We start from the raw sequence: 17,129 nt of genomic DNA on the forward strand, positions 1-17,129 counted from the left end.
ATGCGGGTGTTTAATTTTGTCAACCACAAATTCTATACAAATGTTTCCTACTTTTTTGAAACAGTACTAGCTTTGATACGTGGGTGCTTGCTATAGCTAAATATATAAAGGGCGCATCGGAAAGGGCACACCGTCTGTTTCGCCGTTTGTACTCTGGCCATGCGCTTTTGCTATGTTCATCTTAATTATTATTCACCACAGATGTAATGACACGAGTAGCATTTTTGTTGTTATACTTTCAAGACGCTAAGAAAGGATTGAACAAAAAAATGCCTTGAATCCGAAGGAGAGAGTGCATGGAGCTGGCAAATGGCGCTAATTAGAGAATACCTAATTATAAGGCAGCACCATTTCTGTAATCCACCGTTTCCAGTCAGTTTGTTTTTAATCATTTTATTGGGAACAGCGACGAGGGTGGAGTCTATAGAGTTGCGTCACTTTCTTTATTCGTAGCGCGACTAATCTGAATAGGAGACGCACAGAAGGCAGGGGCTGAACACCGCATAGTGTACTCCACGTGAAGGCGACCTTTACTACAATCGTGAGAGTCGATTCTGGCCACCGGATCCTAGAGACGTGGTGCCTCCGTCCTGAGTCGTTTTGGCGTTGTCAGTCGGAGATGCGGAAGCAGCGGGATTTTCGTCACTCGGTGAAGAACCAGTATCAGAAACGTTGTTACTGCTGCACAGCTCCGACAGATCGTTCTCCCATGACCAGCAAAATCGGTTCGGTAGAAAGAAAATCTGAAATTTAAAGTAAAAAGAAACAAATACACGATGAGTGTCCGCTTTGGCACATCATGAAATAGGCCCCCATGTTGTCGTTGGAGCTTGGTTTGGCTCAGAGTTGCGTGTCTCGACGTCTCAAATGTTTTGGAACCCATTATTAGCAAAAAAATGAAATTTATTTCCACATCACCTTGGCACTAGATTCGTGTTGTGCAGATTCATTCTACACTATAGCGTTCGAGAAACGCAATGTTGAGTTCATAGCGGTACAAACAATAATCCGAAAATTGCACGGAACCCATCTAACGATGGCCGTCGACGGTAAAGCGCTTAGCATTGAATCAATATACCGACATAAGGTATTGCAACTGTTTACCCGACATGTGACGATACATGTGCAGCAGCGAGATAGCTCTTTCGCGCTTCTCGGAGAGCACTCGGCGTCAGAGCGGTGCCTCCGAAATGCATGGCGCGCAGGTGCGTGCGAACGCTGAGAAACCGTCATGCGGCAACCGGGGCTGCTCTCTCATGCTTCTTTCTGGACACGCTGCGCCATCTATTGGCACTGCCGCGAAGCCTGCGCGTAGCCTCCGAGTGGAGAAGCGTGACGCGCCGGTTTCGGCGAACGCTGAGAACTGTGCCCTCGCTTGCCGCACACAGTCAGTGGCACACGCACTGTAAGCCAAGTTGGCAAGGGGTCCATTGAAGAGAGGCACATGCAAAGTGCATTCGTGGCGCGGTTTCCTAACGCGTTGGCGTGAAAGGCGTTCATCGAAAGGAGGCGCACGCCTATAGCATTTGTGACGCTGCGGGCTAAAGCGTCGGATTCCTGTCCTGAGGTACTTTTGTGACGTATGATCGATTGTATTCCGCTCAGCATTGGATAAAGTTAAGGAATCTTCTTCGTCAATCTAAAGCGGTACATTCCACATGGCACATACCTAGTTACCCAAGTTGGCGTGAAAGACATTAATCGAATCCTACGCGCGCATACCCAGTAACCCAAGTTAGCATCCAAGAGGTCCATTGAAGACCAGCACAAACCTAGTAGCACGTACCCAGTACTGTACATCGGCGCCCCAATGTTTCTGCAAAGAGCAGCACCTGTCAATTCCAGCATCTACCGGGACCTATGCCGGCTTGAAGGAGGGTCTCGTTGGAACCCCATTTCCTGATCACAAAAGCGCAATCATCTACCCATTCAGCCACGGATTACCAAGTGACCCAGGTGGTCGGGAAAAAGTTTTACATAAACATACATAGATCGACATATTCTCAGCACACTCATTGACACATAGATAAAAAGATATATAGTTTGATCGCTGAATGCGCCAAGTACCCCTCAGTTAGACAATACAATTAAAATATTCTCATTTTAAATGAAATTAACATTCTTTGCGAACTTCGCAAACTTTTAGAGGGCTATCTTTCGCAATATTTTTCGGCCAGTGTATTACACTGTCTGGGCCTCTAACCGTTTTGTTGCGAACTTGGTTAACTGGATAGACCATTGTCTAATGGGTACGAATTCTGGCTGCTGTACTGAGGGCAGGGAGTTCGAAACAGTCCATTAGACTAACTTTCGTCATTGAGCATGAGGCAATGTGTACATGCATGCCTGTTCCACAAATCTTTTTGAAACCGACATGGTTCACTGTAGATGCTGAACGGGGCAGGTCGATCATTTACTTGTACACTCACACAGGCCCAACGCACGGACCTCGCGGCGGTGCCGCCATATGGCGCACCGCATTTAGGGTGAACCACGAGATAGGAACCCGGCTGCATACACACTCCATACGTGGCGTGCTTCGGTGTTGTCTATGGGGTGTGTCACTATAAGGATGCAATGCTAATTGCAATAATGTCGGCATTCATCATGAGATGTCTTCTGCAGGAATGTCTTTCTTCAACTAACATCGCTGGCGAGATTCACCGCCTTCCTTTGCCTTGCTTACGAGGGTTCTGGGCGGGAATTGCTGGCTTACGTACAACGTGACAAACAGCGCAGGCGGCGAAACAAATCGTGTTCGTTCAATTCTTCCATAGTCTGTGCTGTTCGCTATACTATGCACGTAAACCAACAATTCGGGGGGTGGGGGGGAGAGCTTAGAACTCTCGCAGGTCAGACATTTTGCAGCCAGTGAAGATAATAAAAAATAATATGATATTGCTTTTCTTGTGTGATTTCTCCCATTTGTCAATTATACTTCGTGCCGAACTGTCATCATTGCATGCTGTTTTTCGCTTCATACACGCATTGGAATCGCACAGCAAAAACAAAGGCAATGAAAGTGGGCGGCACACTGAAGTCAGTGACTGCGTTAAAACTGTTGAATACATGTTAAAGCAAATTAAAGCTCTGTTCAGACTTGCCACAGGTATAGTGAAAGATTACCCAAAGTGGATGTTCAGAGGTCTTATCGAGTCCGCATGCGCTAACATGCGAGCCATCACCCGAGACATATATAGAACTTTGTGTGAGATTTGAAGTGTAGGGCCCCGTTAAAAAAAGGAGAAGGCACGAGTTTTTAAAGAATAGGTGATTCTAAATGGCATTCACATTGAGAACAAGAGAAGTGTAATAAGGCTGATTAGTGGGGTAGCGCCGTTAACCAGTGGCCTGTGGAGATATTTGAATGCGCGCCAAGGGAAGGAAAACGGAGTGCGGGAGGGCCAAGAGTTATGCGGTGTGATTGAAATACGAAACTTTCATACAAAACTACGGAGTCAATTAATTCAAAGCAAAGTAAATAGGTAATCTTTGAAAGAGTCCTTCGTACTTGAGTGTACATAAATTATAGAGTTTTACGTGCCAAAACCAATTTCTTATTATGAGGCACGCCGTAGCAGAGGACTCCGGAAATTTTGACCAGCTGGGGTTCTTTAACGTGCACCTAAATCTAAGTATACGGGTGTTTTCGCATTTCACCACCATCGAAATGCGGCCGCCGTGGCCGGGATTCGATCCCGCGACCTCGCGTTCATCTTGAGTAGAAATACGTAGAAAAGTCGCAAAGGACGACTTACACACAACCTACAGACAAGATACCGTCGGATTGTAATTTGAAAATACGAGAAAACATAATTGTATTAGGCAGAAACTCACACAAACCCCTTGTAATGCAATAGCCATTTCCAGCTGTCATATGACGTCTGTCTTAGTAGGAGCGGCGCGGTCCCCTCGGCTCCTTGCACACCATCAAAACAAAAGACCCACAAAGCTGGACTTCGTGCCGAGCATTTGCCGCCAGAGTTGCTAGGTGAACATTAGGGTGACGCGAACTGCAGTCGCCGGGATGCGTGAGAAGCACGCGGAGATCGTTGAGTTCTATCCCGTTCCACTCTTAAACGCGAAGGAAAGCGTCCTCCAAATTTTAACTCTGAACAGCAAGCACAAATAAATCATAACCCGCGCTGTCGAAAGATTTCCGCACTGAAGCGATGGGTGTCCATAGTGTCCACGTTGTGCTCGACCATAAGAAAATTCACCACGCACCTGAACAAATATTCAGAATGAACAAATGTGGGGATTTCAGCACCAATGGCAAGATTTCTTCATTTTTGAATGACCTACAAGAACGATAAGGCGACTATTCTAGTGAACATGTAAGTCACCTGCAGGTTGGCCTGTCATGCAGCTGGTGTTAGAGCCTACATTATGAGATAGTTTAAGAATGATCAAGACGCGCAAGCGCATGGATGCCTTCATGGTGTTTCAAAATTTGGATAAGAAATGTTTGCTCTCTACGTTCTTATGAAAGCACAATATGTTCATACTTATCTTTACGTTTGCGGATAAACAGACAACCTTGATAAAAAAAATTTGCTAGCTTTGTATGAAACGCGCTTTTCTTCTTTACGAAAAGTTACCAAATAGTCCTTACTGCATAAGAATACTTAAACAGGCTTTCTTCTTAAATCTTCAAATAATTATGACTTACCGAACCAGGGGCCCTATAACGTAAAGCTATTCCAAAATGTTTCTATTCCAATCTCTTGACGTCAAATTTGCGTAACCACCAACGCAAGCACTGGGCGGTCACCCGCAGGGTTGTCTGAACAGACCAATCAAACGCTCTCCTCGTTCATAGGAGGTCACTTTTGTTTGCTTGAAAAACGAATAACATTGCCTACACTGAGCGGCTTGTCGTATCTAATTGGTTGACAGGAGGCGAGGAGAACGCACAAGTGGAGAGGGATTCGATGGGGCCGAGCCACTGCACTGAAAGTTGATAACCGGATGAAGAGGGTGGTGCTGGCGTCCATGATTGGTCGTCTTTCCCTAACTTAGCTTGCGGTGGCTGGTCGAAAATCGCAGCGGCATGCAACGGAAGCTCAAGAATGACGCTAAAACGGACCCTCAGCAAAGAAGAGTTGGCAGAATGAGGGGGTAAACGTGCCGAAAGTGCTCGAAAACGTTACACTGCCACGCAAGAAGTTTTATTATACATAGGTACACCCATGCTTTCCGGCAGGTGCGAGTAGCCAGCGTCTGAGTGATCGGCGGCAGCCATCTTCTATTCCCTTTCGGAACGGGGCAGGCTTCGGCTATTCCGAAGAAAATTCAGTTTTCTTCGGCATATTAATGCATCTTTATCCCGTACACGTCACTTTGACGCGGTGAGTTCTTGCGGTTTTGTGACGTCGCGTGAGAGGCAGGTGAAGTGGGTGCAGCCCTAAACCTTTTTACCAATAGCCGAGGGCTAATGGCGAAAAGGAGTGGAATCAGAAATAGCTATTTTTCTTTTTTCTGTCAAATCATGCATAATCAGTGTGTACACATCATGTCAGATGGGGAGGTATTGCGGTTTTCGTAACGTCGCGTGACAGACAGGTGAAGTGGGGGTGGTCGAAAAACGTTTTTGACCAATCGTGGAGGGCTGATCGCAAAATTGAAATAGAAAAGTTTGGAATAGATTTACGTTATAGCGCCCCAGTTCCCTAATTATGTGAAACAAACAATCGTGATAGTTTTTACAGCAAGTTCCCAGCAAGTGGACAATTCCACGCGTGTTCTAGATACTCTCGCCTCTTTAGATGTATCATGAGCGGTCTCAAATCAATCCCATCGCTTGTTCGGTGGTAGATTGTACAATCGTTTGTTGCAATTCCTTTGCAACTGTGATCAAGAGAAGGAAATTTACACAAGAATGCAAATGGTTCGGCGTGAATATGGCAGGCATTACGAAATCCTGAATGAGAGCTTGCTGATATCATTGAAAAGTACCCGATCATTGCAGTCTACCGGCGCTACCATACGGTTCAGAAAATTGGAAGTTAGCAAAGAAGCTGAAAAACGAGTTAGAAACAGCACAAAGACCGATGGAACAAAAATCTTTAGGTGTACTCTTAAGGAACAGGGAGGGAGCGGTGTGAATAAGAGAGCAATGGTAGATAGGCAATATTCTAGTCCACTACATGAGAAAAAAATAGAGATTGTCATGCCATGTAATGCGTAGGACAGGTAAACGGTAGGCCCCCGCCGGGTTTGCTGAGTGGCTATGGTGTTGGGCTGCTGAGCATGAGGTCGCGGGATCAAATTCCGGCCACGGCGGCCGCATTTCGATGGGGGCGAAATGCGAAAATACCCGTGTACTTGGATTTAGGTGCACGTTAAAGAACCTCAGGTGGTCGAAATTACCGGAGTCCTCCGCTATGGCGTGCCTCATAATTAGGAAGTGCTTTTGGCACGTAAAACACCATAATTATTTATTAATTAAACGGCAGATCACCACAGTTGCACAATGGCTGCCAAGGAATCGGAGGTGCAGCTGAGGAAGGCAATAAACTAGGTGGAGTGATGTAATCAGTAAATTTGCAGTCGAAAGTTCGAAACAGCGCAAGACAGGGGCCATTGAAGATTGCTGGGAGAGGCCTTCGTCCTTCAGTGGACATAAAGATTGACTGATGGTCGTGCTGATGGGATTCTAAAATTCTTAAACAAGTCTACTTGCCTTAATGCAGTGCGGAATCGGCTTTAAGAGGTCATTTAATCCCCCAAACAACGGCGGGATTAGTGGTGGGAGTGGTGGCGGGAGTGGTGGTGGAAGTGCCGAAGCTGTAATAAAAGAGAAAATGTTCCAAGATGTATATTATAAATAACTAAACTATTCCATATCGTGTCATAAAAAACTACATTCTTACAAAAGAAGGCTAGTTGCCTGCTGACACAAATTCATCGCTGAAGTTTGCAGGCTATCAGCGGGCGCAGAAAGTACAAAAGAAGCAATTCTCCAATTTTACCGCTTGACAGTACCAAAACAATCTGCCAAACGAATTTCAGGTATCGCATCAGTTAGTATTGTACCGCTTGCTTCGATAAACGCGTTGTGAACAACAACGCACGAAATACAAAAGAAAATGTTAAGCAGCCTTGCTACACAGAAAAAATACAGAGAATATTCAGGCGCCGAATTGTATCAACAATTTTTCAGCTTTATGTTGAAAAGTTGATTTGAGAAGTTTCGTATTATTCAGAAACAAATCCGAACTCACTTGTTGTAACGGTGGCAACGACGAGAACAACTAAAGCGAGAATGAGACGCATTGTCCCAGAGAGAAATCACACTACGCTCCGAGTAGTCGCCGCGCTCTGTGTCACAGCTGATGCTCTGGAAATCACTCGCCCTCTGCTTTGCTTTTATAGTGTCCGGAACATACGTTTAGAGAACAGATGCCATCGTTCCTAGCCGTCATAGCGGCGACCATTGCACGTTCGCGCGAAATCAAAATACAAGAAACCGTTGTTTAGATGCGAAAATAATTGAAGAAAGTAAAGCTGCAAAACGACTACTGCACTGTTAAGCGAGAAGGCTAATTAACTTGCCACTGAGGGCGCCATGACGCGTTTACGTATTGCTGTGGATGAGGTAACAAATGTGACGCAGAAATTGTCAGGAATAAAAGAAAAGCTACTCAAAACGTTGGTAGTCTGTGCGATTTCTCTGCCATTTACCCAATTAACTGAAAACACACCAGGACGTACGCAACCGAAACCCTCAACTGCTGTTTCCCGCAAATAGCGATAGGCAAAACTAGGAAACCAACGAGGATTGTTCGGACACTTTTAGCAGACTATCGGCAGTACGCGCCTATTCGGATGAATGCCAGTGCGATTAGTGAGTTCTAGGGGCAAATAAAACAAAACCGATGAAATGTAAATTGGAATAGCTCGTTCTCGATTATAAACAGGTAAGAAAGAGAGAGAGAAATAGTTTATTCGAAAGAAAGCAGAGAGGCCGGCCTGACCTAACGCGCTCTAGCCTGCTACTCTGCACAGGGAACGGGGACATGAAGGTGTGATCAGGGATGATGATGACATTGAAAGGGGAATGCGCAACGGTGAAAGCAAGTTCAACATTCTGATGATAAACATTCAGAAATATCATCCATGAAACCACTATCACTTTCCGTATCAAGTCTGTAGTCACCAATTCAAGTCAACTTAAAGACAAAGCTGGTGTGTGGGCCAACCCTGCGTGATCAGCACAAGTGCCAAACAAAAGCTTTATAGCTTTGTTTTGTTATAAACAGGAAGTTTGTTTGGTTGTGCAAGTCTTATGTTTCTACTAACAATGCCTTCACTATTATATTTCGTTTGTTTAACGTGATTTGTTTCTCGCTTAATGCATAGACAAGCAAGCAGCGTTTCATTTCTTCTCGAATGATTTCCTTTTTTTTGGCATATTACCCAAAATTATACGCAGGATTAGGTTGGAAAAAGGACCGGCTAACTAATTGGCCGTAATTACAATCCTGTCGAGGACGTAATAATAGCATGGCACGCTGCTACAGCTCTTAGGCCTGTAGTTTTCTCCGTCACATCCACCAACTTTCTTTGATTTTGATAAAATGTCAACCTGCATTTTAGGCTGCGCTTCGACACAACAATGAACTTATCGAAAATTATCCGTGTTGCAGGCTTTATTCTTTTTCCTGTTGCCTTGTCATTTGTCATAATGATTATACGTACTCGCGGCCATCCGGCAGCGGTTTACTGCGGTTAACGTTTGCAATCCGTTAAATTGTTCGCTAGTGCTGCCGTCACGAATCATGACGCAAATCAAAGCGGCCACTCATGAGTAAAGGGACCGTTCACCGTTGCAATGGGCGTCAAAAAGAAATCAATACTTCAAAGGAGTGAACAAAATGTATCAAAGAAACAAAGACTACAAACAATGGAGATCGGAGCAAATACGAACATTGCACTGCGCTGTAGATCTCCACTTCATGAGAAAGCCGGACATTTTCAATATGCTCACAGAAAAAAAATGCACTCTTTGTGGTAAATTGGCTGAGTCAGATGTATATCTTATTTTTATTTAAAAGTACATCACAGGCTCCGGTCCTAGCCATAACACATGAAATGCACATACTCTGCAAACGTTGTGGGTAAGATTTATCTAATTTTATTATTGCAGGCCTCCAAGAGATGTCTCTGATCTGGCAGCTACTTGGCGAAACAACATTAATTAGGCGAACCAGACGCTTTCGACCTATGGGTACGCATTTCATAAAGGTAAACGTCTGTAACAGTGGACAAATGTTTGCTGCAAAAAAGTTCTTAATTACCATCGTATTTGCTCACCCCAACTTATTTATCCATGACAGAAATTCCTCCACTAGACATATTTAATTACTGCTGTCATGCGTCAAATTATTCAGGCTATGCGCGCAAGTTCACAAGATGCCACAGCTGACAGTCATTCTCGACCGTCGTTAGGTGCACTTATTACTCTCGGAAATAATTTCGCGAACCCTAGTTTCGCAACGCTTACATGTTCTAATAATTAAAATCCCTGCGCACCATAAGCCGTGTGTTTCAACGAATGTTTTAATTTTGTTTAATATCCTGTGGCGTATGGCATATAGAACAATTTTACTCGATGAGATTGTGCACTCGAAGAGGCGGACATTACTTGCAGTAAAAGCCTGAATCGATGATCGGTTATTTACTCAAAAACTTCCTCATTAAGTATTTAACTCGTTACCATAAGGTATATATTGCAATTTGCAAATCCTAGCCAAGGAACTCACAAGGGGCATTTGCTTGCAAGAAGTTGTCAGGACTGCAGTAGTTTCGAGATATTCATTCCCAACCTTTGTGTACAAAAAATGCATTGGCATTCCAGGTACTTTTGTGCTTCAATGCATAAAAATGTTTAGTTCAGAAATTTAGCCGAATGACAGTGCCTTTTTACCGCAAGTTTGGCGGCGCATATGTAGTAAATGGTGTCATCCACACAATTCTTTAGAAGTGGCTATGCCTTATTTCGCCCTCTAGAATTTGTAAGTGGCAATACGTTTCATGAGTTAATTAGTTAACAACATAATTATTGATTTTTGTTAATTAGTCGACTATACATTTCGGGTTTGTGTGCAAGTAATCCCCGCCTCTTCGCATAGACCGAAACACCCTGTAAGCTTGTCTTAGCAACCAGTGAAAATAATTCACATCCTTCGGCAGGTAAGGCCGTGCACCTTTGAATTCCTTAGCCCTATACAGCTAGAACTTGGGGTTTCGGCTTTTTTTTGCTTTGATCATTAAGATTACGTTTATAATTTAGGAATCTGCAATTTGTATGGATAGTTTTTCGCACTTCTGCTAATTTGCTCGTTATGGTGATTTTCTGCTGCATCTACGAGAGCTAGATAAACGTCCCTCATTTTGGCTTCAAGAGGCCGACTGTCACTCGTAAAGCCCTCTTTCAATGCGAGACCATTAGGTAATAAAGCCCTTAATTAGTATAACTGATCTAAGGCTTCAGTCGTTGGTGCATAATTTGTGCAAAGGAATTGAACATTTCTGCCTGGAATATAGTTTCTCACAAGATCCCTAAGCGCCCTGAATAAATAAAGTTGAAAACGAGGAACCGTTATACAGACAGGGAACAAGCTGTCTATTCAGGGCCATAAGAACACGACTAAATAAATTGCATGCAGCACTCTTAATATCGCTTCTCCAACCTCGTTCCATTTAGCTTTGTCGTCACATGCCACTAGAAGAAAATAGTTCTATAGCACCTTCACCGAACATGCGGTTCAGCGGTTATTGCGAGTTGATATATTCATCTAATATAGTTTCCTAGTGATAAAGCAGCTGAAGTTGTCGCAATAGCATTTTTTTATTAAGCCCGATGAAGAAAGCACAAGTGCGCGTTTTAAACTTTCCCTAAAGTCACAGAATTATAGTCGTCCTCCTAGACGCGGTGTTTACAATTCCTAGGGGGCCAAGCCGAACCACTGAATTGGAAACGTCCGTATGTCTGGCGCCGGTTCGAAAGAGAATTCGCGTGTTTCACGCATCTAAGAGGTTCCTGTTCGATTTCCTGTATTGTCGTCTGCTTGAGTACGGGATATCAGTCTAGATGGCGCGCTTCAAATGAACTTGTGAACGAACCTCTCCAGCCTACTTGTCCCTCGCATAAGGCGCTTATGCCTGGTTTAATTTTAATGTGGACCACTTGAGGGAAAGTATTTTCGGCTTAACATGTGAATTCTTCTGCCCATGTAGCCTATGAATTTGGCAAGAGTCGGTTCATGTAGGATGCTGTCGCCCTATATGAAACTTGGTCCATTTTGGCAGAGTACCTTGCTATGCACGAATCAACACATAGTCGTTATCCATAAGACAAACTCTTCAAGATCGCGATCTCGTGGTAACTATTTCCATGTGCCTCTCTATACCAAATATTACATTCTAATACTCTTTTACTGGTATAATTTTGTAGCGTTTTTCTGTAGCACATTCAGCGCAGCACAATTATTGACACCGATCCATATGGCGGCACATATATCCATATGTGTAGAACGATTGATTCTCTTTTCTTGTGTGTGTGGACAGCGGGCTATATCGTCCCACTTTAGGGGAACTTCGCCGCTCGATGAAGGCAGAATATATCTACAATTATTCGCTTCTGCATGACGGTATTTCTCAATTTTGTTTATTTCTACATTAATGAAAAATGCGAACGATTCTGCCCATATCTTACTTTAGCGTGCTTTTCCGCCATGCTTAGTTATTTCTGTTGAATGCACCAACGCGGCAGATATAGAATATTTGGTCAACTTCGTTCATATCAATAAAGGCGGACTAAAAGCAGAAGCCAATTTTCCTTCCCTTCCGTTCACTGAAAATCCCTGGATACATCTTTTGATGACAGCTCTGTGCCTTCATAATTTTGGTGTGATTAGGCGCGTCAGTTTTTCATACCTGCAGCTTTCAAGGTAGGTTGTTTAATTATTAGGTTCGCCTACACATGACTACCCATCAGAAATGTATTTATTTTGATTGCAACTAAGGGACATCTGTTTTATGAGAACGCTTGTGATAATGGGTCGACTCTTAATGATGGTGTTGGTATAATGCATGCTCAATGAATATTATGGAAACATAGAAAACGTGTATTGGCTTTCTCTGCAGTATATCTTGGTGCACAGACTGCCATAGGAGCCAGCCCTAGGCCAAGATGTAATACGATCGCCTATTTTTTATCGAAATGGCCTTTGTAGAGTGCGAGACATATAGGTCCGACATTTCTCTCGTGTACTTTTGTGAACAATACTGAATAACCCGCTTGTACTGATCTGGACACTATGCTATCCATTCTCTACTCTTGTAGATGAAATGGTTAAAAGAGACTGCTGTATGAGCTTGCATAAAAATGTTTCGGACTTGCTCTGTGGTGATAAAACGACATAATTGCACTCACAAAAGACGTTCGGAAGGGCTGGGTACCTTGTCTTTTCCCTGACCTTTGGGGCCCAAACATATTGTCGATGAGGTTCATTAAGATCTTATATTTCTGTAAAGAACGTTGCCTTTATCACTGTCTAGACGAGAGTGCTTGATTTTTTTAATGATTTAATTTGATCGGATAATTTTGCACTCGTAAAACACACTTTCTGGCCGAATTTAAGACAACCCTGTCACCTCTCCATGAGAGGTGCAATCAATAACAGCTTCAAGAACAATCAGTAACATTAAAGAGCATTCTCTTTTCCGGTTACAGTTTTACAGTAGCATTCCGCTCCAACAAACGCGTTATTGTTTGGCTCAGGCTAACGTTCTGCAGCAATTCTGCAACTTATGCAAGATCTGCAAATGAGGCAGAAAAACCTTGTCTTGACTTTGAAAGGTGTGTCTTGTTATACTCAGGCCTGTCTCTGGACGTTAGTGTTATTTCGTTTGCAAAAATATCCCGAGCGGTTTTCTTCCACTGGCTCTGCCGTGTTCTCCAAATTTCCCTCGAATTTTCTCGTGAAGCTTTAGAGAAACACATGAGCTTCCAAGAACAGAGAATGTCAGATTTTTACTTCAAATGCAATGACTAGATGTTTATAAGGTTTCTGCGACAAACCTGAGTTTTCTTGGGGTACTGCAAGCTGCGTGGCTTTCCACCTTGAATAGCACATGAGTAGTTCGGAAGTTTCAGCACTTTGCGAAGGTTCCGTTACTTCGATGGATGTAATTGCCTTACCCTGCGGAGCAGCACTGTAACACATATCATTCTTTTTCTCATATGAAGCGCTGTGTTTTACTGTCGTAGAATGTGATATTTCGCAGCACAAAAAAAATCGAAACGTTTGGAAAAAAATCCACGTCCAGCATGGAGGTGGAGCATTTTACAAAGCCTTAGTTTGGCTTCGACTTCGAAGGCGTATCTAGGGCACTTAATGCCATGGTCAAGGTCAGCGCTCAACTTCAGGCTTCGCGGTTCACATAATTGCGTATCGACATTTCGCTCGCTTTATGTTTCTTATTGGCACCGGCGTAATCTCATTGGAGAATTGCCTCTCCTTTCCTGAGCCCTTACTTCGCAGGTGATTTTCTATAGAAATCACGCATCAGAAAGGGGCCGGGCAAGGAGAGAGAAATTCTCTAGTACGATTTACTGCATGCATAAAATAAAATTTAAGCTATTAAACGGGGCACGCTTAGGAGACGGGGTTCAAAGCGAGTATCTGAATAACCTTTGGTTTCCAGGCGACATAGTACTCCTCAGCAACACTGGTGATGAATCAGCGCGAATGATTAAGAACCTTAACCCAAGAAATTGTAAGAGGAGGGCAGAACATTGATACGCAGAAGACACAAAGAAAAAGAATTCTTGATCGGAAGGCAGCGTCAAGACTGTGCAGGACCACGCTTATCTAGGTTAATTTCTCAGAGGAGACCCGGATCATGAGATGAAAACTTACACAAGAATAAAAATTGGTTGAAGTGCCTACGACAGGCATTACCAACTCCTTAGTTGAAGCTTACCATTGTCGTCAGAAAGGAATCGTTGCATTCTATTGGTACTAACATTTGAGGGAGAAGCCCAGAGGTTAGCAGGAAAGCTCGAGAACAATTTCAGGACGCCTCAAAGGGGGATGGAACGAAAAATGTTGGGAGTAACGCTAACCGATAGGAATACAGCAGTGTTGGTCAGAGAGCAGACGACGAAAGCCTATATTCTTGTTGAAATTAATAGAAGCAAATAAAACTGGGCAGATCACGTAACGCAGAGGGCAGATAACCGCCGGACCATTAGAGTTACAGATTGACTGCCAAATGATAGAAGCACTGTCGTGGACGGCAGAAAGTTAGGAGAGGTGAGGAACTTAGAAAATGTGCAGGCGCAATGCTAGCGCGATACTGGGGCAATTGGAGATCGCGGGCAGTGGCCATCGTTTGTGGACATAAAGATAAGGTGATGATGATGACTGCGATTATTAGGATCAGCTTCGGTTCTATGAGAATTTTTATTTACTTGATGATCCTCAGAGTCGCGGCCGGAATCGTTTACTTCAGTTGATCCGTGGCTTGCGTTAGGAATCGATGACTTGCGCCGCAATGATTCAGTGTCCTTTACGACTCTGTGTCAATTTCATAATGTGATCTCCCCAGTTATTGATACGAGACATAGTTGAGTTATAAAGTCTATGCGCTTAAATATTTTCTGGGTTTATTACATATCTGTAAAGACGAAATGTTAAAAATTATCTGTTACCAGAGAGCAGAGCAGCACTAAATTTCAGTGGGATAGAGAGGTGAGCTAGTTCGAGCTCTGCTTCGTGGTTTGGATACCCGGCTATCAGAACTATCTTGTTTGGACTCCAATTTTCGGCATTGCTAGCAATGGAATGGCTGTTGGTGTCAATTTTGTTTCTTTCATGTTTGTGAGGAGATGGATCGACGACGAGTCAAGGTGGATTGTCGTTGTCGGCATGACAGAGATGGCAGACGAACTAATAGACAAAACAGACTTCCTCTTGTGCTTTTACCTGCTGTGACCGTAAAACTACAGATGTTTTACTCTATATAGCGCTTCCGAGCCATAATGCAGAACAGTGAACGTGATAAGCTTATATTATCAATCTTGCTGGAATTCTTAAAGAAGCATCGGTGAGCAACAAATTTGTGCAGTTTCAGTGAATTTCGCATGCATTCTCTAAAGCACTACACTTCTAGTAAGAAAGCCGCGATTAGTAAACAGGTCACTCAAAAAATGTATCGTCTAGTATGGAATGCCGCGTTCGTATTCTGGCACACTTATCTTGGCTCAGTAGATAATTTGTATCACTTTTTTAACGTATGTTTTCTCAACGTACCAACAGCCGTTGTCATTGTTTTCTTGCGTCCTCCAGCGAAGTCCCGATTCCGCTGTAGCTACAATACATTTTATAATTGCGCTCTTCTTTAATAAGGGAGCACCTTCTTTTACACTCCGTACGCGATGTTTCTCGACATATGTGCTGTCCTCGTCTCCGAAACTGCGCTCGACGGTATTTGTTTGCGCACTCACACATGAACTCTTTTTTAACGATGTGTTCGAACTAATGATTTAAAATACCATGGAGCCTATTGCGTGATTCAGTGCTTTCAGGGGTATTACTTGCAAAACGTTGACATATTTAAAAAAAAATATTTCTTCGCATTCTAGTGGTCGCTTAAAAGAAACATTCAGTAATGTAATGTAAAGGTATGCATATGAGCCCGCATGTTTCGAGATATCCGTCCCCAGTACCTCTTTAAAATTTGTACTGGCGTTTTGTATAATATTCTTCCACATTAATTGAAGGGATCTTTTCAGAATTTTTTTTTACAAGAATGGCAGTGCAGCAGATGTAATTTAGTGCCAGCTCTGTAGACAGATATAGAATTTGAACGATTTTTTCTAAGCAAGCGTATCTTAACCGTTGTTCACCTTAAGTGGCGCACTTAGTCATGCGTCTTAGCATAACTCATAATAAAAGGTCATTAGAGAATATATTGTAACAGCATGAACAGTGCAATTTCTTATGTCGGTGATTTCCACCTCGTATAGGAGTGCCCCTGCATTGGCGGGGCAGTGGCATCCGTGACAGACAATTATAAATTTGTCCAGAAAAATAATGCTTCCGGTATATTAGCGACGCAAAGTATTGACAGCACTCTCATTGCTATGAATGTCTAATATACTATTTAATTTAAGAAACGCCTACTGAGGCTGGGCTATATATATATATATATATATATATATATATATATAACTTTTGGTAGCAAGATATTAAGGCGAAGCTGCGTTCCACAACCGGCGCGGTCTTAGCAGTGAAGTTCTTGGATGTTCACGGACGCCAGGCTCAAAACACGTGTTTTGAGCGTGTGTGCAGATAAATTTAGAAGAAGGCTAAAATGGCTGCGTAATAATATTCGCCAGCCTGTCTTCACCCAATAGTAACAGGTTATCAAGGTGAACGTCTAATTTCAATTAAAAAAAGATTTTGGCAATGTTTAAAACAGCGCTGCAATATTTTTTTTTATTTTCTTAGTTCAATATAATCATCCAACCAGGTATTTTTGTTTGGTTGCTGTAACATTTGTGCTGCTTCATTGTCTTTATTTTTTGTATATATTAGTAATTTTGACATTGAGGACAGTTATGCCTTGGGTGAAAATTTTAAATACGAAATCCATCAGCCTAGTGCCATTGATATTCATGTATTGCACAGTAATGTGGAGCGTCGGGCTAGTTGGTGATTAATCATCATATGAGGGTATATAAATATGAAGTACGTCTTCTGAAATAAAATAGTTGCAAGTGCAGCAAGTGTAGTGAATTCTTGTCTGTCTTCGCGTGTCCGCGCCAGTGCGTTGTTTCATCACCAGCAAAGTATGATGATGTATTGCATAATTGTTTCTTATTGTAAACTAACAATTACCAAAATACCGCAACGCCATAATCTAGTACAGTGATACTATCACTAGCACTTTTTTGCATGACAGGTCTCTTCAAAAAATATAGGGACTTTCTGTAGTTAATTTACCGGTTATCTGAATCATTTCAATACGTGCGTTCTGATGTGACCACTCTCTTAGCTCTTCAAAGTGTTAAATTGGTACAAAAAAGTGCCGTCTTAACTATGTTTCCCAAC

At 42.9% G+C, this 17,129-nt stretch overlaps 1 protein-coding gene across 1 annotated transcript; it reads right to left on the minus strand.

The window, feature by feature from the left end:
- Positions 1–383: 383 nt before the first annotated feature.
- LOC142574237 (uncharacterized) lies at positions 384–7,331 on the minus strand. Its single transcript, XM_075683377.1, has 3 exons — positions 7,227–7,331; positions 6,686–6,789; positions 384–743 (listed from the first exon to the last, which is right to left on the minus strand). The coding sequence occupies exons 1-3, from the start codon at positions 7,276–7,278 to the stop codon at positions 534–536; spliced, it is 366 nt and encodes a 121-aa protein (XP_075539492.1). The 5' UTR covers positions 7,279–7,331; the 3' UTR covers positions 384–533.
- Positions 7,332–17,129: the final 9,798 nt, after the last annotated feature.

This window comes from Dermacentor variabilis, chromosome 3 (genome assembly GCF_050947875.1).
Source record: "Dermacentor variabilis isolate Ectoservices chromosome 3, ASM5094787v1, whole genome shotgun sequence".
NCBI lineage: Eukaryota > Metazoa > Arthropoda > Arachnida > Ixodida > Ixodidae > Dermacentor > Dermacentor variabilis.